The sequence below is a fragment of the Lampetra planeri genome, chromosome 1 (assembly GCF_965212315.1).
Source record: "Lampetra planeri chromosome 1, kcLamPlan1.2.h2, whole genome shotgun sequence".
In the NCBI taxonomy this organism is placed as follows: Eukaryota; Metazoa; Chordata; class Hyperoartia; order Petromyzontiformes; family Petromyzontidae; genus Lampetra; species Lampetra planeri.
In genome coordinates this window covers 972,780-994,448 of record NC_136107.1, presented here as the reverse complement: position 1 = coordinate 994,448, position 21,669 = coordinate 972,780, and the positions used below count along the sequence as shown (strand labels likewise).

At 43.2% G+C, this 21,669-nt stretch overlaps 1 protein-coding gene and 1 long non-coding RNA gene across 3 annotated transcripts; both read left to right on the top strand.

Moving 5' to 3' along the window:
* Positions 1 to 536: 536 nt before the first annotated feature.
* On the top strand, positions 537 to 8,317 carry LOC144721704 (gap junction gamma-1 protein-like). 2 transcript variants are annotated; one of them, XM_078599605.1, is made up of 5 exons: positions 537 to 930; positions 4,215 to 4,542; positions 4,662 to 5,174; positions 6,821 to 6,964; positions 7,342 to 8,317. In XM_078599605.1, exons 2-5 carry the CDS (start codon positions 4,241 to 4,243, stop codon positions 7,655 to 7,657), a joined length of 1,275 nt encoding a protein of 424 aa, XP_078455731.1. In that variant the 5' UTR covers positions 537 to 930; positions 4,215 to 4,240; the 3' UTR covers positions 7,658 to 8,317. The 2 variants fall into 2 exon arrangements, with proteins under 2 accessions (XP_078455731.1, XP_078455806.1); XM_078599680.1 differs by lacking the exon at positions 537 to 930 and adding an exon at positions 2,022 to 2,042 and having other exon boundaries at positions 7,342 to 8,112.
* A 6,206-nt stretch (positions 8,318 to 14,523) lies between these two features.
* On the top strand, positions 14,524 to 20,669 carry LOC144721659 (uncharacterized). The gene is made up of 7 exons (XR_013585950.1): positions 14,524 to 14,606; positions 16,620 to 16,729; positions 16,897 to 17,013; positions 17,336 to 18,689; positions 18,834 to 18,971; positions 19,588 to 19,729; positions 20,049 to 20,669. It is a non-coding gene; the product is annotated as an uncharacterized LOC144721659 (long non-coding RNA).
* The last annotated feature ends 1,000 nt before the right edge of the window (positions 20,670 to 21,669 follow it).

The following is a 21,669-nucleotide window of genomic DNA, read 5'->3' as shown; positions in this document are numbered from 1 at the left end:
GGAGGAACCGGGGGGGGGGAGCCGGGGGGGGGGAGCCTGGGGGGGGAGCCGGGGGGGGAGCCGGGGGGGGGGGGGGGAGCGGAGCCGGGGGGGGGAGCCGGGGGAGGGGAGCCGGGGGGGAGCCGGGGGGAGGAGCCGGGGGGAGGACCCGGGGGGGGGAGCCGGGGGGGGGAAAGCCGGGGGGGAGGAACCGGGGGGGGGAGCCGGGGGGGGGGGAGCCTGGGGGGGGAGCCGGGGGGGGGGTGCCTGGGGGAAGAGCCGGGGGGGGAGCCGGGGGGGGGAAAGCCGGGGGGGAGGAACCGGGGGGGGGGGGCCGGGGGGGGGAGCCTGGGGGGGGAGCCGGGGGGGGGAGCCGGGGGGGGAGCCTGGAGGAAGTGCCGGGGGGGGGAGCCGGGGGAGGGAGCCGGGGGGAGCAGCCGGGGGGGGGGAGCCGGGGGGGGGGCGCCGGGGGGGGGGGGCGCCGGGGGGGTTCGCGGGGGGGGGGGAGGAACCGAGGGGGAGGAGCCGGGGGAGGGAGGAGCCGGGACCGTAGCCGCCACAGCAGCGGCGGCGGCGGCAGCGGCAGCGACCCTCACTCCCTCCCATCGGTGTTCGAGGATCGCCGCCACAAGAGGCTCCCCCCGGCCATGCCGGCCACGCCGAGAGACGAGAGCCGGCGGCGTCACTCTCCACTCCGAGCCAGCGACACCCGCTAACGCGACCAGAGATAGAGAAGGGGGGGGGGAGACGTAGGAGGAGGTATAAACGAAGAAAGACGTAAGGCAAGCCAGGGGAAAGGGGTCGTTAAGTGCGAGAGAAAGCGGCGAGAGACAAAGAGGAGAGGGGGGTGGTGGTGAAGTTGAACTGTGAAGCGACATTCCGATCCAATCTCGGGGCCCCCGCGCGCCGCGTCGGCTGCCGTGAGATCGTCTCCTCGACTCCCTGCCGTTGGTAAGTTACCCGAATCGTTGGACTAAGTTGTTGCTGTTATTGTCCTGACAATGGGGAGCGGGGAAGGAGGAGGAGGAGGCGGCATCGTCGTCCGTGGTGTAATGTTTCTGGGTCGAATCGCGACCGTTTTTCTCCCGTTTTCGTACGTTTGGTTTTGTTTGTCGTATATTTTTATTCTTCTAAACGTACCCCTTGGGGGGGGGGGGCAGGGGGTGGTCTGCTTGTGTTTAAAGTGACGACGAGTGGATTGTATCGTGGGGGGGGCGCTGGACTCTGGTTTGGCGCCACATCGCCCGCCTGATGCGCCCCTCCAACATCGTTATTCACCGTCGAGGGGTCAGAGGGGATTGTCTTTAATAAGAATTATAAAAAATGATTCTTGTCTTGACGGGTTAGATAACTCTCACAACTCTCTCTCCCCCCTTGCTTTGCCCGAGGATTTGTTGATACGAGAATGTTGAGCCCCCAGCGCCACGTTCACAACTGCCTCTGTTGTTAAAACTTTGTGTGCTTGGTGGTTATTATATTATTACTACAACTACTACTACAACGCAGGCATTCCACTATAGTCCACGTTTAAACCGTGCTTCGGCTCAGCTACAGCCACGATTTTAGTTGGTGAAAATTAATACGATTTGGCATTGTTACAGTCCTGTCAAACTGTGGTGTTGTACAGTACTGTATAGTTCGGTGTGTCGGTAATAAGCGGTAATGGTCGGGTCATCGTGGTTAAGCCACTCCTGGATGGGTTTTTGGGACCAATTTGACCATACTTCACCACTCTGCTGGTCAGTGCGGGTTCCAAACGTGTTGCCGCTCCACCTAAACAAGTTCCAGATATCGATCGCCGCTGATATTAGCCCTGGTCGTCGGTAATCGAACGAAGGTAAAAACCCAGCCGAGTGTTGGACGCCGCGGTACGTTGACAACCACTAAACCACCACTTTTGAGCCGTGTGCGTGACGAATTGTGTTGTTTTGAGTTGTTGGGTATTTCTGGAGGCGAGATGACTTCAAGGACAAGTCACAACCTGAAATGCCCATCCCCATGTCACGCTGTCGAACTGGACGCACTGGTGAATCGGGCAGCAATATACGTGGAATACTAATGAGGTTTTTGCACTATTTATGCTCAACTTAATGAAACGGTTGTACGCATTAATCGTGCTGGGACGTGTAAAAAACGATTTTACATACTTCAGCAAGAATCACTACACAGGATCGGTAGCGGTAGCCTGAGAGGCATTTATCCAGCAGTGGATTGGAAATAGCTGATGATGATTGTATCTGCCTTCAAGTCAGCAAGCTATACCCACCAGCTTTAATCTGCGAGAGAGCCACGCGTTTCAGCATATATGGAGATGATTATTCAAAGCAGTTCTGTTTGCCATCTGTTTGCCAATAAATCTCGAGTGCGATGTCCTGCGTGTGCTGGCACGGGCTGTTATGCAAGATCTCGTTCTGTTTACAGTCTAGCTTTTAGGGACAACTTGACTCAAAATAAACTTTCTCCCTGCCGCATGTTACTCGCTGAGTATGCCAACTCTCTCTCTGACACCTGCATGCTGGATGTGGCCCCACATTCCGCGTTGTCAAAATGAGTCTTCACGATTGCTTAACACTTTTCTAAACTCTTTAGCTCACATTGCCACGTGACACACACAAAGTCCAGTTTTGACAAACAAACCGGTGAAAGTCAAGCAGTCGAACAAGCAGCTGAAACAATAGCAGAACAAGCAGGTGAAACAATAACAATAGCAGACTCTTAAGTGTACAGCGGCTATTTTTCAAGCTACCACAAAGATTTAATAGCCGGGCAGTGCTGGCACATGCTTTTGTAATCCTCCACCACTGGAGGCGCAGGGTTGGTGACCACATGCGTTGTGAAAACTCCCTTCCCGCGGGCGTCGTGGAAGCATTATACCCTGGTACGCCAGGATAAGGCAGTACAGCAAGTGGACTATTTGCCACGTGTTTCCATCTGTACGGGGATAGAGTGTGTCCCCCTTGTGCGCTTGGATTTCCTCCGGGTGCTCCGGTTTCATCCCACATGTATAAGCAATTCATTAGTTTGTCTGAAGAAAAAAAATATCATCTTCAAATAAAAACCCAATGTAAGATCCTTATTTTTTTTTTAAAGTCAGGGTGGCGCTGCTGGTTAAATAAGTGATACGCCGTCTTGCAAATACATCGTCATTGTATGTACAGTATGTTAAACTTCTAATCGGTTGTCTGCGTACACATGTCGCTGACAGCGTCATCCACCCTTTCTCGTATCCGTCACCTCAACCTTTGCCTCCACCTAGCCCGCAAAGCGCATTGATTTACCCCGTTTTGATATTCGTCGCCGCACCTTTCAGGGACACATCCCCGACGTACTGTGTAAACAACAGTTATTAATCTATATACTAAAATGGGATTATGCTCTCTTTTGAACAGTAATGTCCACCGTTTAAACTTTCAGTAAAAGGGGAAGGTTATAAAACATTATTAATAACGTGATGAGGGCATGCTGGAAGTGTCGGTGAATGTCAGGATGAAATGGCTGGTTTGGCCTTTCGAACACTGAGCCGAGTGTAACAACAATACCTGTGGGACTATGGGTGCTCTGTACCCCACATTTGGCATTATAGCATAACGCCGCCTCTGTTCATGGCACACGATTTATAAATTAAATCCACTTACAGACCTTGGATTAGAAGATCGTCTATGCTCCGTAGTCAACAATCTCAGACATGCTTTTCACAGCAAAACTTTTGCAGTTGCTATCTCAAAATGAAGAATTTTAGTTCTTTGTTCGTCCACTCGTTCCATCTGCATGCACATTAAAGCCTTTGCCAGGCTCTTTTGTTCCTTAGGTCATGACTTAGGGCAGTTGCCATAGTTACTGATTTTTGCAAGGACCAAAAGGGTTGCCACTGATCCATCCGGTGTGGCTTTACAGAATGCCCTCCAATATGCGGCTATGAAGTGCTTTCGAAATAAATACACGTACATGTTTTAACATCTAATGTTTAAACAAAAGCGATGTCAACTTAACACAACAATGTTTCTGGAGATGAAGCTCTTAATTAGATTTTAACTGAGATAACCACACCCTTTGTAGCATCCTTAAAGTCTGAGCTCTTTTATAAGCGTCGCTGGTTTGGTTGACAGTTGATGTAAGAAACAATTTGTTTTACATCTCGCAGCTGCAGAAAATCTAAAAATGTGCCCAATATGCAAAATTAATTGAAACATAGGCTGCCAATGTGGCTAATCCATGTTTCTCTTTTGAATTCACAGGTACACGCTTGTGAGCTGGTGTTAAAATGAGCTGGAGTTTTTTGACTCGTTTGTTGGAGGAAATACATCAGCACTCGACGTACCTGGGAAAACTCTGGTTCACCACGTTCTTAATTTTCCGCATCGTGCTGACAGCCGTCGGTGGCGAGTCAATCTACTACGATGAACAGAGCAAGTTTGTGTGCAACACGCAACAACCGGGCTGCGAAAATGTCTGCTACGATTCCTTCGCGCCTCTCTCCCACGTGCGTTTCTGGATCTTTCAAATTATTGTCGTGGCAACACCGAGCATTCTCTACCTTGGCTTCGCCATACACAGGATACGAAGGTATGGTCAAGTTACAACAACAATAATGATAATGTAGATAAAAACCTGAATTATACACTTGTAAAAAAACACATGTAAGAGTATATTTTAAGCTTTTCTTTTCTACGTTGTCTCCGTAGGTCAGAAGACTCGCCTGTCTACAAAAAACCGAGACGGACTCCACTGATACATCGTGGGCCAGACCGTGAGGCTGAGGAAGCTGAAAATGACCAAGAGGAGGATCCAATTTTGCATGAAGAAGAGGAGTTTGATCACAAGACCAGCAGCGAGGACGAAGACAAGAAAAAGGATAATAAACGGCACGATGGTCGTCGCATGATCAGGGTTGATGGCCTCATGAAGGCTTACGTGTTGCAGCTTATTTTACGCACAATGGCCGAGGTGGGCTTCCTCTTTGGCCAGTACATGATGTATGGCCTGGAGGTGATCCCTCGCTTTGAGTGCACTCGTTATCCGTGCCCCCACCGCGTTGACTGCTACATCTCGAGGCCCACGGAGAAGACCATCTTCTTGTACGTGATGTACGCCATGTCCGGGCTCGGCCTGGTGCTCGACGTGGCGGAAATGTGGCACCTGGGGATGGGCGCCCTCGGCGACGCACTGCGAGGCCGTCAAACGAAGCACGATCAACGGTATTGAGGCTTTTTTGTGTTGGTGGCATCCACCGTGGCATAGGCCAGGTGCTCAATGTCAGTGAAAAATAATGTTGGCAGGGTGCTTGGATGCTTTATCAAGATGCCTTTGAATTTAGAGTCGAGCTTTTATAGTTTAGAGTTTAAGCCAGGCCAGGTGGCTTGGCGATAGAGCGGCTCGCAAAATCCTGCTTGGGGTTGATTTAGCCCATCATCCCTCTGGGGTGTTATGAAATGAGTGCCACTTCGCAACAAAGTCAACAGTAATGTGGATAAACTTGTCCCTGCCATATGAACATGGAATTTCGACCACTGGATTTGGGCTGTAAACAGCAGATGAGCACTTGCTTAAACGCTCATTCGAGCAAGAATCACTTAGAATCTTTAGACATACAGGGGGCTATTTTACTTGGTGATCACAATTTACAATTTGTTTTCTTAACGGCAGTAATTTATCATGTTTAATACGGTACGGATTGGTAATTGTTTTACGATCAAACATGTAAATACCTATATGATTAAGAGCTGATATGAAGAAGGGAGTTAAATATTAGTTGTAGGTTTGGATTCCTTTGTAAATATTGGTCCTTACACAAGTCGTATATATTTTGCCAGCTCACTCGGTAAGTGTTTAAAATGTGGGAGGTTATTGATCGTGCTGGTAAAGTGGTGTAACTGATCCAATGTTATTGCTTAAATGTGGAGAGCCATCTGTGCACAATTTCTTATCCCTCTTTCATAATGCATACGAGTCAGCTTAACCATACAACAATAGAATATTCGCAAAATCAGTCTCCTCATCTCCATATCTGCTGCGAAACTCCAGGTTTACTCCCTTGTTTTCACTCACCTTGACTATTGCAATTCTCTTCTTTTCAGCCTTCTTACCAACGCCTTCACTACTCTCCAACAACAGATACAAAATGCCTCAGCCCGGAAAATATTTTAACCTTCCCCACAATTCCCACACTTCTGCTCTACTTTCCCAACTCCACTGGCTTTTTAAATGTATCACTTATGTCTACAAATCCCTCCATGGTCTTGCCTCACCATATTTTGCTTGTCTCATTTATTGCTATGTCCCATCCTCTCCTCTACGCTCCCGATCTCCATTGTCCCTCTCTCTATATATGTATGTGTGTTGAACTTCTTTCGCATTGTACGTAGCCAACCGTGCTAATCGGAGGTGCCTCCCTCGCCTTGCACCCAGTCACGCTTTTGTTCCTTTTCCCTTCTTGCTCCCAATCACTCGAACCAACTCCCACTGCCCATTAAATAATCATCTTTGCTATCACGTGCTTCCATTCCTCCCTTTTTTATCTTCTCCCTTGCCTATGCTATTGCTACTCCCTGCCCTGGCCCCTAAGCTAAGACCAGGCCTACCCCAAACCCTATCGCTACCCTACCCCTCCTTAACCACTCCCACTTATCCTCCTTACTGCAAGCAGAGCTACTCCACCACTTTTAATAACCCCACTATTTATTTTAACCACTATCATCTCATGTGCAATTGTATAATGATTCTAAAGCGCCTTGGACTAAGGCGCTATATACATCTATATAAGAAATAGTGTAAAGCAATGATTTATAAAAATGTATTTTTTGTCCATTATAAATTAACAGTACCTTCTGTTTTGCACATTTAGGAGCGTGGAGTATCACCATGGGGAAGAACAACTCAAAGTGTTGCCTTCTTATGGCAGCTATGAAGACTATCGTCCAGAAAACGTTCCTTCTGCACCGCCACACTATAACTGCATGCCAAAGCCCGCGGGCCAGTTTCCGCAAAGGTATGTGTGCGTTTAAAACTATAATTACAACACAGCCGTGTGTTTATTTTAGCTAAGAATTGCTTTATTTTACAGTTATTGGCGCGCACTGTATTTTAAACTTGCCTCGCAGCGTTTGATTCTCGGTCATGGCTAACATCGGTGACTCGTGATAACTGAATCAGTCCAGAACCCCCCACACGCTTCACAAACCCACATTGACCACCATCGTGAGATACGTTCAGACAATCCCCATGACCAACTTGTCAGACAAAGGTGCTGTATAATTGACAGAGATATTATTTCAAATTACTACTATTCGATTTACATTTTATATTGAAATAAGTTTTTTTTGGCCACATACATCGTAAAGCTTACCTAATTTTTTTTATCAACAGGATTGCGAACGGCAAGCCGCCGCAGATGCAGACTTCTAATGTCATCGAGATCGATAAAGCCCCGGGGATAGATCTCTCGCGGCTGCAGGACGACCTGCGCGTGATGCAGCAGCGGCTGGAGCTGATGTCCCGTGTCGGGGCCGCGCAGGAGAACAGCAGAGTGGAGTCTCCGGCCTCCGACTCAGTGGTGACGGAGCAGAATCGCGCAAACACAGCTCACGAGAAACATCACCACAGAGCGGCGGAAGAGTTCAAAAGCGGGTCTGAGAAGGGAAGCACGATTAGTTCGAAGAGTAATCCACCCATTTCAGTTTAGTTTCAATTTTGTTATGAAACCAAAAAAAACCGTATGTCGTCATCTCTTGGGTATTTAGTTGATGTACATTTCGCTGAATGCTGCCGATTGGTACAGCATTAGAGTAAGTAAAAGGTGCTTGGCAGACTTAATTAAATTTCGTATCCTGCAAATATTGCCATCTTCTAAAGATAAACATTAGTCGTCTTAATTATTATTGAATTTACTTTAAGCGGAACAATAAAAATCCACTTATGGCATTTGTGCCTTTTGATACCATTTATAGTTAGAACAGAGAAGTGTGAGTTTAAATAATATTTATAGTTACTTTCTTCAGTTTAGTTAATGATACATTCTTCAATGAGATACGAATCTAACCCAGTGTGACAATGTAAACACTATTGATGTTTTAATTTGTGTTGTTTAAAACCATATGTAGAAATGGTGAGCATGTGAACATTTCATTTATTTTACCAGGATTCAAAATTATGCACAGTGCCAGTAACAAAACCTATCAGTGAGTACATGTATAGTTACTTAATTGCTCTTAGAATATTCATGGTATACATTTTATTTATTGCATTTTTTTGTGTAGAATTTGTTTAGTATTTAATGGTAATAATAAAACTTCGCCTGCTTTAATAGTAGGACTAACATCCTCCCCACTCCAAAAAAATCCCATGCACAATCCCTGCAGACGTTTCTGGCTCAATACATAGGATTTATGTCATTTTAACCTTGCTAATTTCGAGCCGTGTTGTATCAGATTATTTCTATTTCTCGTAAATAGTCAATGAAAATGTGAATATCCATATTGGCATATATAAGGTTGTGCCTCGGCTAAACATAAGGAGAAATATTTCATCACCAAATGAATTTATTTATATCAATTTCCCTCCTAGAACATCCTATATCTTGTAAGCCTCATTATAAAATGGATTAATTGTTGAGTGATATCGCTAAAATAGGCCTTACAAGTGGTTTGGATATAAAGTTCTCTTGGAGATGCATTTGCCAAACTTGATTGGTGAACAAGGCGAAAGTCATGATTAATTTTGTACAAGTTGATATAATGTTCATGTTAAAAACCAGGACGCAGCATGAAGAAAATGGATGGAATTCTAGAGTTTGTGGTCATATTTTCAAACGGTGTAAATCCGAAAACATTTTGTATGCGGAATGTAGTTGCATCCTGTTTGATAACAGTTAAGAAATATAACGACATATACGTGCTGTTTGGCTGTATGCCTACATTACCACAGTTGTATGGAATTGAAGTCTATTATTGTTCATCTGTAGAATACAAATGCCTGTTTTATTTTGTGTTTACACTATCGGTGAGGTGTGGTAAAATGGCCGTGCATCGCCAGCTCGTCGCACGTGCCGATGCACGCCTGTAATCCAGCACTGGAGGTGAGGGTTGGTGAATCACGCACCCACTGGGCTCTGAGGTTGCCATCTCATGGCGTTCCAGGGTATAGAAGTACAGAAAGTGGATTCTATTCCATATGCATGGGTTTTCTCTGGGTATTCCCGTTTCCTCACACATATATAAACGCTCTTTAAACGAGTTCGCCAAACATCCCGTGTGGGGGTACAGAGCTTTGGCCAAATATTGCCGCCGGCTTTGGCTGCCTTCCCACTTGTCTATGGTTTCCTGCACCTCTTGAATCATTTGGTCTTCCTCTCTGAGTGTGTACAAACACTGTGCTTTACAAGTCTGTGTATTTGGTTAAGCACTATTCAAGTTTATTTTGTTACACCAGGTAAAGAACTCAATACACTAGGATAGTACGATTTGCAAGAGTGGCCTGGGGCATGCAGCTGCCAGTAGGGGGCGATGATAGCTATGTGTAATGCCAATTGACACATTTGTGGGTAATTATCGGTCTACTCTTGTGAATTACTTCACAGGCTCATTTAATGCCCACTGTGAAGCAGATGGCATGTCTTGTTACGAATATCCATTACATCAGCAGTATTGAGGGCAGCCGCTGGATTTTTGAATCGTGAACCTGTGCAGCGGTTGATTCTACCTAATAACCCCTATTGAGGTGAAAAAGTGCACTTGGTCAAATGACCACATCTCATTTACGAAACAATGGGAAAATAGAATGCAACCTGCTCCAGAAAACATTGACCAATCCCGCAAGTTACCCACGTGTAGTTGTGTTAAGTAGATAGGAATGTTTTGCATTTGTAAAACACCAACAGTTAATGGCAGTACTACTGCCAGTTTCAGTCCTGGCTTTCGAAGGCGTACGTTTAAGTCCCTCGTTATAAAAGAGTCATGTGTTCATCATTAAATGGTTACATGAACACAATTATGGTTATTGTAGCAAACAGGTTCCAGTTTGAACACACTAGGAAAAGAACAAACACATAATTTACACGTTAACAAAAATTATCAGAAAATATACCTCCCCATATCTTTCCCATCACATCAGCCGCACCAGGAATTTAAACAGCTTTGGTTCAACACAAGCACACTGAACTGGTTTTGACGTTCAGTGTTTCATCAGCAGTCAGGCGTGCTTGAACCAATGTTGGTGAACTGCCAAATGTTTATAGTCATGGTCCCTATCTTTTATAGGTTCTAGATTGATGCAAAACTTTATAATACGATAGAGGTATTTACAAAGCGTTGTGAAATCCTACTTTAAATTCTAAAAGCAGATTACGTCTTAGCCAATATTCTAGCATTGCTCAATATATAAAGGTGCCTGGGAAAAAATAGTATTACACAATATCGTAACAATGTCAAGTAAATTGGGGATGTCTTTGAATATGCAAGTACTTGAAAAGGTCTGATCGTTGGTACTTTATAAAAAAATAATATAAAACTGAATAAAAAAAGCATGCATGCCCATGCTTAGTTTAAAGGAAAACCTAAGCTAAACCAAATGTGTCTTGTAGCTGCATACATAGGCAGTGTCCCAGACTGCCCAACACAAGTTTTATGCTTCGTTATTGGGGGAAAAAGCCTTATAAATTGTCTTGTATTTCTCCAATTTAATCCCGATTGTATTGTCTAACTTAGAGCAGTGCATCACACTGTTAGATATGGTCATTGCAACATAACTTATTTTTGTAACATTTGTCGGTGCAGCGATGTCACTATGAACAAAGTTATTGTGCTTGGTTAGAACCTTATAATTTGTTTACCCATTACAGATGCATTCAACTTGTGTTGGATAACCAAGTTTGTTTATTGAGGTTGCATCTGAAGTTTTGTATTGCTTTTATATTAACGATACTGTTGCATATGTGTAATAGTAGTGCCAAGCTGTCCTATATTTCAGGGCACATGAGTGCAAAAGCTGTTTTGTCTGCACTGCCAATGTTGATGTCTTAAGATGGACTGTATTTGAACCACACTCTTTGCCTTGGTACAGTTTTGGTTTAATGCTAAATATTGCTTTTCTTGAAATCTATACAGGGGCTTATGCTTGCAAGGTGGATTCATTGCCTTGGCACTGTGTCATATAATGGTGCACAATACACAATAGAACATTCCGAATAACGACTGCACAGCAAGCAGCATTATATTCCAAGGATTGGTGTTACTGCCTAATATGATTTTCTGAATTGATCATTCTAGGAATTGTTTTTCACCACAATTTGTGGGCCTTTTGAGGATTCTTGTATGTTATACATTTTCTATTTTCTAACATTTCAGGAAGTGTTGTATTTTCTTTTATATTGTTTTTTTATGATTACATTCATGTCATAGGATTTTTGTAGTTGAGGTAATGTGGACCAATTAATAAAACGTATTTCCAAAAAAATATGCATTCCTATGATTTTGTGTAGATATTTGCATGTTAAACATGTCTTTTGGTACATCAGCCATGATATATCGATTGCAGGCTCCATCTCTGCTGTATTTGTCCTTTGTTTCCCTTTTTTGGCTACCTCTGTAATCACTCAACCATTTCGTCAAATCATGTGTCTTGCCCAAACGCGCATACTTTTTTTTATCAGTCAATATGATGTCTAAAACGTGCATATAATCTCTTATCCATGTGTTCCACTTCCAATTTTGGTGTAACTCAAAGGATGCACCTCTCGGTTCCTTGCACGCTTGCATTACTCCATTGTTGATGTGTCTTGTTACTTCATGTCTCATTGTCGCGGTCCCATTCCTACTGTTTGTGCTTTTTATCACAATGTCTCAAGAATTTGGTGAAGAATAAGACGGACCCTAAAACTTTCACTGCGCTCCGTAAACAATCGCCATCCCTCAAATCTCCGTGGATACGTCTCAAATAGGCTTCAGCACAGCCATGGGAAATTACATCAGTATGGGGAGCTCATTCCAAGATGCTTATTTTAAGCTCTGTTGCTATGAAGCAAACACCACCTCCGGATGTGTTTTGGAAATGTTGGTTTAGCTTAATTCCGAGTTTTATGTAATATGGTTCCAACTACATGCCAACGTTGACCTTGCATAGCAAGCAAGTTTACTGGGAATATATATGAAGGAAACATTGCGTATCTAGTTTGTCATTCGTCTTCTACACATCTCTAATTATTATTTAAAGTTGTGTTGTATAAGTTCGTGTCAAACTAGGACCCTATATTGTAAAGAGGGTCCTTGCATTTATGATCAACAGTACACCAGCATTAATTCAAGCGAGTCTAACTTGAAGAGGCACTATGTCATAAGACAGATTCATGAAGGAGACATTTCGTATCTTACTATTGATGTTCTCCACAGCAGTGGGTAATGTATAAGACTGCTTCCTGACATGGATTTGGAAATGTCACCGCTGCTCAGATCCACCAATAGCGATTGAGCTTTTTGAAATGCTAATTTCAGCATGGGAGAACTGATTTTCCAAATCCAATTTCTTTTATCATGCTCAAAAAATGTAATGACAGATGTATTGGCCTGACTTTTTGGAGCAATATTTCCCTGCAGCAGCACACCCTGGACTGGTTTTGACTTCACTTTATGGCTTTTCAACCTTCCCAGTAAATATGGAACGTATGGCAAACATTTGGGCCAACGTTGGTCCAACAATTCCAACCAGATTCCAACGTTGACTCAACGTTGGCATGTTTACTGGGTTGATGTCATTTTATTTCAGTACAGTATTTGGTTTTAACAAAATCTACATTGCATCACTAAGTAAATGCTCGGTAAACATTGTATCACTAAATGCTAGGATAAAAACGTCATACTTAAGTCATGAATGTTAGGTTAAACACTGTGATCACGATTATCTGCGCCTCCCCTAGGTCGACTCAGCCCAAAATGAGTACATGGTGCAGTGTGTAAACATCGCCACTGGTGCTGGCCACATACCCCCTCATGAGCCGTGCTGGCTTTCATAGGTGCTACTCGCTTACAGCTCTTGCCCAAAACGTCTGTTAAGGCTGCACGGGGGATATTTTTCTTGTGTCCTTTTGACTCTGTACGGGGGAGCGGTGGTGCAGCGGTTAGCGTGCTGTGCTACGAACCCGGCCACCCGGGTTCGATCCCTGCTCACGGCCAACACCAGTGGTCACGATTATCTGAACCGGTCCTGGGCCTCCCCTAGGTCGACTCGCACGTGAGACCATCCAGAATCAACATTTGTTTCCTATTGGAGGAATCCGATGAGCTATGAAGCTCTTTTTAACATGTCCTGTCGGGGCACGGGGTCAGCAGGTTACAACAACACAAATACTATCAAGGTTACGCGAGTAATATTGAGAAAAGTTGAAGTATAGGAGTAAACATTGCACTAGTACATACATTCCTGCACATTTGTTAAGACCAAATGTAAGCTTGGGCAGGCAGCACAACAACAACAGCAGCAAGACTCCAAATTGCAGTGGCATGTGTGGCTATATTTGGCAAATCTTCTGTTTGAGGATATTTTTAAAGGGAGACTTTAATACTAAGTTGAGGAAACAATGTTATTTTTTGACAAAGCTTTCGTGACTGCAGGAATTCATATTCTTTGGGTCTTTCGGTAAAGTCACGTAGATATGTTCAAAGAAAATACAAAAAATCGCAACACAAGCGGCCGTCATCAGGGAAGCTGCTGAGGCAGTCTGACGAACGTTTGTGTTGCGATTTTATTTATTTTCTTTGCACATATCTACGTGACTTTACAGAAAGACCCAAGAATAAAAAATAAATTTTCTTCTCCAAAACATCGGTTCTGCAACGGCAACATAAGGTTTGGACGTCTTAGATTTGTTAAGCTTGCCAATAAAGATTTAAGGTAGTTTACGATGATTTAAGATTATCAAACTAATGAACTCTTTTTTTGTATTTTACCAGGTAAGGCCCACTGAGCCATTAGCTTCTTTGTCAGAAACAACCTGGCTATCACAAATTATAGCTCAACCAAGTGGATTATCATTATCACGTGGACATTTAAAGCCACCAAACACTCTAAGCGCGTGTTTTGGAGGACCCGGAGAAAAATCCACGGGAAGACAGAGAGAGAGAGACGCCGCAAACTCCAAATATGCAGCAGCAGCCGTCAGGGTCGGGATGGAACCCACGACCTCCTCCTGCGTGCCGGGCCGTCGGAGTTGACGTCTCACCACCGCGGGGCGCCACTCCCCCACAGATGTCCTCGATCCGCTCCGGGTTTTGTTTTTTATTCCGATCCGGGGATCCGGGCGGGGTCTTTTGGCGACCTCCGTGTGCGGCCTGCAGGGGGAGCGCCACTCCAGCTCCCCCCGGGGGTGGGGGCCCCGGTGGGGTGGGGGGGTGCCCGGGGGGGGGGGGTTCCCGGGGAGGGGTGGGGGGAAATCAGGGGGGAGTGTCCGGGGGGGGGGGGTGTGCCCGGGGGGTGGGTGTGCTCGGGGGGGGGGATGCCCCGGTGCGGGGGGGGGTGCCCGGGGGGGGGGGGGGGTGCCGGGGGGGGTCCCCCGGGGTGCCCCCCACCCTCCTCATTTCGCGCGCTGGCGGCAGAACGCGGTCGCCATGGAGCGAAATTCAGGCGCCAATTTCGGGTTCTCTGAGGTAAATTGTTTTTTAAAGTAACATACTTTTTGTGTATAGAGTTACTGTAGTATTTGCACAGCATTACACATGTAAAAACGTATTTATGTTAAAAGCTGTGTTTTATGATAATCGTGTATGCATGATCTTAAACATTGATATTTCTAATTTTGCATTGTCTTACAGAATTTTTTAAATCGTAACTCCCATTGCGTTATAGTGACCGTATTTGTGAGATATAATGCCATGTGGACAGTGAAATTAAGAAGTTTTACGAGTTACGCCTGCAGTCGTTTATCGAACCGACGTCAAATGGCGGCGGACACGGCGTGGCGTGTGGCGGAGAAAAGTTAAAATTTGACATTTAGTTTTGTCATTTAGTAGCATAACACTAGCTGATTCTCCTCGAGTGTGCAATTGTTTTTTATAATTTTAATTTAAACTAATTTAGTTGAATAAACGCAGCTTACTTGAGGGGGAAAGTTTGATTTTAGTCGCAGTATTTCAACGAATGTATCAACACGTTTAAAGCAATTGGCTGTTAGACGTTTCCACCTGGTAAAGCCACTTCGTTAAGCTATTAATTGTGACGATGTGGCGTATAATATATATCTATACAGCGCAGTGTGCCTTACCTGGTAACACTTAAAAAAATAGTTTATTTAAAGCAATTAGAACGACAAGATCTGGGTCCCATGCACTTTAACTTTTTTTAAACAATTACTAATTCCTGTTACGACGAAAGTTTTTTAATTTGATAGACGAAGTGCGATGGTGATCGATTGAATTGTTATAACAGGCTAACTAAAACGTAGTAAAGTATTCAATCGCTGGGTCTTTAGGGATGTGAAGTTGGATTGGGCCTCCATCCAGCAGTGGATTGACCCATCTCGGACCATTCTTTGTAATTGCAAAATCAACTAAATAAATTTAAATAACTAAATAGTGATTTAATGTAGATATTTTTTATTTTTTTATTATTTTATGTGAAATAAAATAATAAATGAAAATAACTAAATAGTCATTTAATGTAGTTATTTTTCTTATTTTATTTCATTATTATCTTGTACCTACGTGACTTTACCCAAACAACCTGCAGTCACGAAAGCTTCAAATCTAGAATCAACAACCCAGATAGTACACTATTTTTATACATATAGCATAACTCCAACGTTGTTGCAACATTTATATGTCATCGCCCGCAGTTGTCGAAACCTTTTGAGCAATGTTTGCGAGTGCACATTGCGTGTTTAAAGTGTTTAATCAGCTAGCCATGGTCGCTCCACTGCTAGATGCAAGCCTCCCTTTTAAGTCGCCGCCATCTCACACCATCATGCGAGATTATAATAATCGTCTTTTTAATATTTAAACAGCGTAATAAGTATCTTTTGACGCTGACGCGTATGTTTGTACACCCGTATTACACATTATCGCGTTTGTTTTGCACGCCCTATAACTTAGCGACACGATGCAATCGATGTGCTTTCAAGAGGGAGGGCGAACACGTGGCGGGCAACGTTGGCGCGCTCGCCAACCCGTGTTAGGGGGGTGGTCGCCAATACTGTATATAAAATAACACGATTATATAAGAAATCCGCGAATATTAAGGGTTTGCTGGGCACCATTTTTTGTAGTTTACAATTAATATTAAACATTAATTATACGCGCACACGATTCCTAAATCTTAACGAACAAAGTAAACACCTGCCAAATATATAAGTACAGTATAAAACTCCGCCTATGTATAATTGTATGAAGGTTATGGAACCCATTGACATGTACAGCCATTGCGCCAAATCCACTGTTGGATTGGGGTTCTTGAGATTTTATTGAGTGCCTGCGTCACGGTGCAGATTTGCCAAATTCGCATTTTTTTTTAAATTCCGAATCCACGTTGGCAATCATCGCCCCCTATTGCGAAGACTTTGCAAGACACTCGCGAAAGCGTCGTGAGACTCGCCGTTAAAATACGTATTGAAATGGCCCCTCGCCTTGTAATAATAAAAGTTGTTTTTTAATTCCCGTTTTCTTTAGAGCGATTTCTCAGACCTGTCCAATATGAATCCGTCATTGCAGTATCACCCCTGGTCATCGGTTACGGACGAGCCCAATGCAACAAACGCACGTCCATCGCCTTCAGACAGGTGATGATGTTAGTCTTGTACATCTTCAGCTGCTTTCATGCTGTATTCGAGCTCATCAATTGTTTTTAAACCATGTGTATTCCTTACCGCAAGTGAACGTAAAATATGTAGGGCACAACATGTGTTGGGATTTTGAAGTTGAATTGATGCCTCGTTTCATTTTTCAGTGAGCAGATGTCTTTCAGTGGCTTTGACACTGCCCAGGAAAGCCCTGACATGTTTGGCATGGTCTCCAATTTAGTAAATGACTACGAAGAACCATCGCTTGATACCTCCACAAGCAGGTCCGATATGCTACACGCATACTCCATAAGGTTACGGTTATGATGAGATTCAGAATGTTATTATTGATACTTTTGTATGTGGAAAATACAGCATTGTTGGACTACACAGGATTTATAGTTTATTGGTCATGGCTACGTGTAACAAGTGAAGTATTGCTTGTGGAATGTGGCAACATTAATAAAGGTTAATGAAAAATTATTCCATAATAGTGCTAGATGTTTAATTCCACAAAACGCAATAAAATGTTAATTTGGATCATTCAGTAATTATGGTTCATTTTGCATACTTTAACTTATGATATGTGCTTCATATTTATTACAGAACTACACCAACCTATGATTTAACTATGCTTTGGAATGCCTTAAATATCAGAGAAGCTGTGGATCCTTTAGGAAGGAAAGTTTGCGACAACTTAATGACTCCAGAAAAGACAAGTGAGAAGAAGTTGAATAATTTAGGTGTAAGATTCCAGTCGAATTTTCCCTTATCTTTAAGGAATGAAGGCACTATTTTTACAAATCAAATTATGGAGCCATCACGTGACAGTTCATTATTTCAATCACGGATAGTGGAATCTCCCGTGAATAATTTCCATGCAAACAATGGCAAGTTTGACACGTACTCGCATTCCACAAATAACAGTGGGTGTTGGGAACAAAGATTGGACACTAATGACATAAATTATTCCAGAGTTCATGCGGCCATGGGTTTAAGACCTCAAACAAAGTTTGAGAAAAACATAAAGTCATCTTTCAGCTGTGTAGAAAACGATACATCACTGAGCAGCTATCGTATACCAAACACAGTAAACTCTCCTATTGGAACCCGTGTATCAGACACACTACCAATCTCTAACAGCAGTCATAACCTTGAACTTAAAAAGGAACATCAGCAACAATTATTGGACCTCGAAAGCCGTACATTGCTTGGGGAACAAATTCCATTTGTTGCCACGAATGGTTTATTTTATGGACATTGTACAAATGGACCAGCCTTGGAAAATGTGATGAATGAACCAAACATTGATTGGTCAAATAAAAGAGATGAACACTCATCCCCCTTTATCAGAAGTCAGCATCATGATTTGGGTGGCATTAAAAGAAAACTGAATGCGTCACCTGAGTATTTTCAAACAAGCAATTGGAATCGGAATTATTATACTTCTGAACCAAACAGTCAACAAATCCCTCATTATCAAAGTGACACTTCAAACTTGCAAGACTTCAATAGTCAACCAACTTCGTCTTCGTACCTGTATCCTTCGCTTGAGTTAAAACAGAGGAATTCAAGTCAATATGTATCATGTACTTCTGAACCAAACGGTCAACAAATCCCTCATCACAGTGACACTTCGAACTTGCAAGACTTCAATAGTCAACCAACTTCATCATCGTACCTGCATCCTTCGCTTGAGTTAAAACAGAGGAATTCTAGTGAAAATATATCTCCAATCAGGAGGAATTCTCTACCACTTGGTTCATTCCTTCCTGAACAAAATGCTTTTTGTCAACATGACACATATGAAAAAATTAGAGCTAAACAGGCTCATTCTCTTCAAGTACAAAATGCTTGGTGGATGCTGCAACAAAGTTTTGATAGACCAAGCAATGAGCTGTGCATCAGCATAGAAAAGTGTTTGATGAACGCAAAAGCTCTGACAAGCGAAATGAATATGGTAATACATTTTTACGAATCATTCTGTTTTCAAAATGTATACGTTTTAACACACTTATAAGGAACTTTACTTTCCACAGTTTTTATTTTGTAATATTTATTTAATTCTTAACAGCTGTTATGCAAATTGTGTTTTTATTCACAGGTTGAAACCAAGTTATTGAAAAACTACTCGGGTTTGTATGTTTCCAGTGTTGAAAGCAGCAGTCCTGTGCATTGGCTGGATGCCAATCATACACACATCAATAATCTGATTTTTTATCAACTGAGAGAGAATTTAAGAGTAAGGGGCATTTTTTTTAAATCTCACCTTATCTTATTCCATATTGTGACATGTGCTAATTCGTGCGAATAAAGACTTGATTGCTTTTAAAAAATTATAAGACAAAAAATACAAAAGAATATGACTAACTTATTTTGTAATGTATGATATACAAAACATTTTACATATTCGACCTGGTTTTACGTGTATGCCTAGATTTTTTAAAATCAAATATACCCCAATGAGGGAGAGCTGCAAACTATTCGTGAATGATTGCTCTAACCCCCAGGCACTAAACGTAATTCAGGTTGTATACACGTTAATGGCCACCCCATTTCAGGCAACCCAGAATAAAGCAACAGTATCAGATATAACTTTTAACATTTCATATCTATCATGGTCGGCTCCTAACACGTTGCTCAAAGATGAAGTTCACTGCTGCTGGCATAATTTTTTACAACATTGATGAGATTTAGATAACATCCTTTTTGAATGTTATATTACCTCGTTTTAAATTGCGTATTTTCAAACATGGAGCATATTGAATATGTTAATATTTAATTGTGTTTTGTTACTTAGTTTTCCATTTTAATAAAATTGTAGATCAGAATATCACTTATTGTGTTTTGATCCTCAGTTGAAAATCCTTTTTGGGAAGATGGAGAGCCTGTGTGGTGTTTCGGTGCCGGACAGCATCATGCTAGATCTTGCCAATCACTTGAAGGCTGTTCGCTTGGTCAAGCTTTGGCGGCAGGAGGCCAGCAACATATGTGGTGAAGGTAGGCAGAGATTTGTTTTATTACATGTATGTTGAACTGCTTTCACGCTGTATGTAGAAAACCGTCCTCGGAGGTGCGGGAGAAGGAAAAACTAAACACAAATAACTTCTAAAAAAGTAGTTTCCAGTTTAGAAGTGCATAACAGCATATGGGTACTGATATTTTTTTATAAGGTAAAGCAGCTCAATATTGCGTGTAAAACATGTTTCATGAGTCATTTATATCGATGTTTCATCCATGCATGCACTTTATTACATGATTACATAAAAATGCATTCAATTAAATATGAAAGCATGACTCGGGTATGTGTTCTTTGCAGGTGGGCAGACTCTGGTTGGATCCGTGATGCAGTTGTTCATGTCTATAAGGAAATTACGCACATCCCTGTGGTGTGTTTTGCAGTTCACTCTGCTCTAAGTGTCACTTATAATTGCATACTTGGGAGGAAGGGATTATGGAAATGCTACCCAACCTTACCTTATTGTGACACCTTGCATCAAAAAACCACACGTGCCTCGTATATAAACCTTAACGATACTCCAACTGACCATCAAACATTCATCACAATATGAATTGTGTTTAAATGTAAAGGCTTACCTGACGTTCCCCATCCCAATGACACCCTTCCATTGTATTATTTCGAAATCAGGTTGTGGGCCGCATCATGTGTGGGGCTGTTCTTGGACTAAAGGACAAGCATGTCCTACAGATTGGGTTATCTTCCATCGGCTCAGTCCACTTAACTATTCTCCCCTGAATGGTTTCTGTGCCACTGGCTCCATCCCTCTGTTGGTCATTCTTAACATTCACCTAACACGACTCATCTGATATCACTGCTAGTCTTTAATTGCATACTCACATGTGCGTAAATAATTTTAGGTTTATAATTATGTAGAGATTTAAATGCTCACGAATAAAAATGAAGTGTGTTACAACATAAGTGAACCAATCTGTTCATGACTACACCGTTCCATACTGTAACTATTTTTCATCGAAATCGACAGATGTAATCATAATTATGATCATCTCTAGGAATTATCGTATGCACTTACACTTCATTGATGGAGTTGAAGGATGGTTTCAGAATTTTTTTAATTCGTATAATTATGTTCCAAGTTTCAAAGCAGACACTGCATTCAATATTTGGGAATGAGTTAAAAGCATGGTTATACTGGTAGGAACCTCCTGGTTACACCAGCCCACGGAATTATTGTGTCCGTCCGTCGTGCAGGGAGGGACAGGGTGGGGTGGTCCTGGGTGGGGAGGGGCTGGTCACCCCGTGGTGCCCTTATAAAACTCAACGTTTAACCTACACACGCCAGCTTGTGCCCGCCCTCACAGTCGGGCATATATGTGGAATACACCATGCCGCCGTTGACCCTGGCCATTGACCGAGCAACCCAACGTTCCTACCAGCTCCCTCCGCAGGAATGTGTTACAGAGGCCGCAACCGGATACCTGTACCCTACCCGGCTACCCGTACCCGGCCGGGTACGGGTAGCCGGGTAGCCGTTTGTGACCCTGGTGCGGCCGGGTACGGGTAGGCCGTGAGTCACTGGTGAGTAACTGTTACTCATTTCCCAACGTCTTGTCTCTTCTCACAATTCAAGTTCCTAGAATCAACCCACCCGCGCCTGCAACATGGCTTCATCCCAGAGGTCACAATCGGGTACCCTACCCGATACCCAGCCGGGTACGGGTAGCCGGGTATCGGGTAGGGTACGGGTACCCGTTTTTGACCCTGGTGCGGCCGGGTACGGGTAAGGAATCAAAACCCGTTTGCGACCTCTGATGTGTTATGCTTGGAGTATAGTTTTCTCAAAGCCCATATTACATGTACTTATATGGGCTTGTGAATTTTTCAAAAAATGCGTGAAAATTACTGCACAGAAAATATTTGCTTTTACTGCATTCTGTTGGTGCACAAATATCAAAACGTC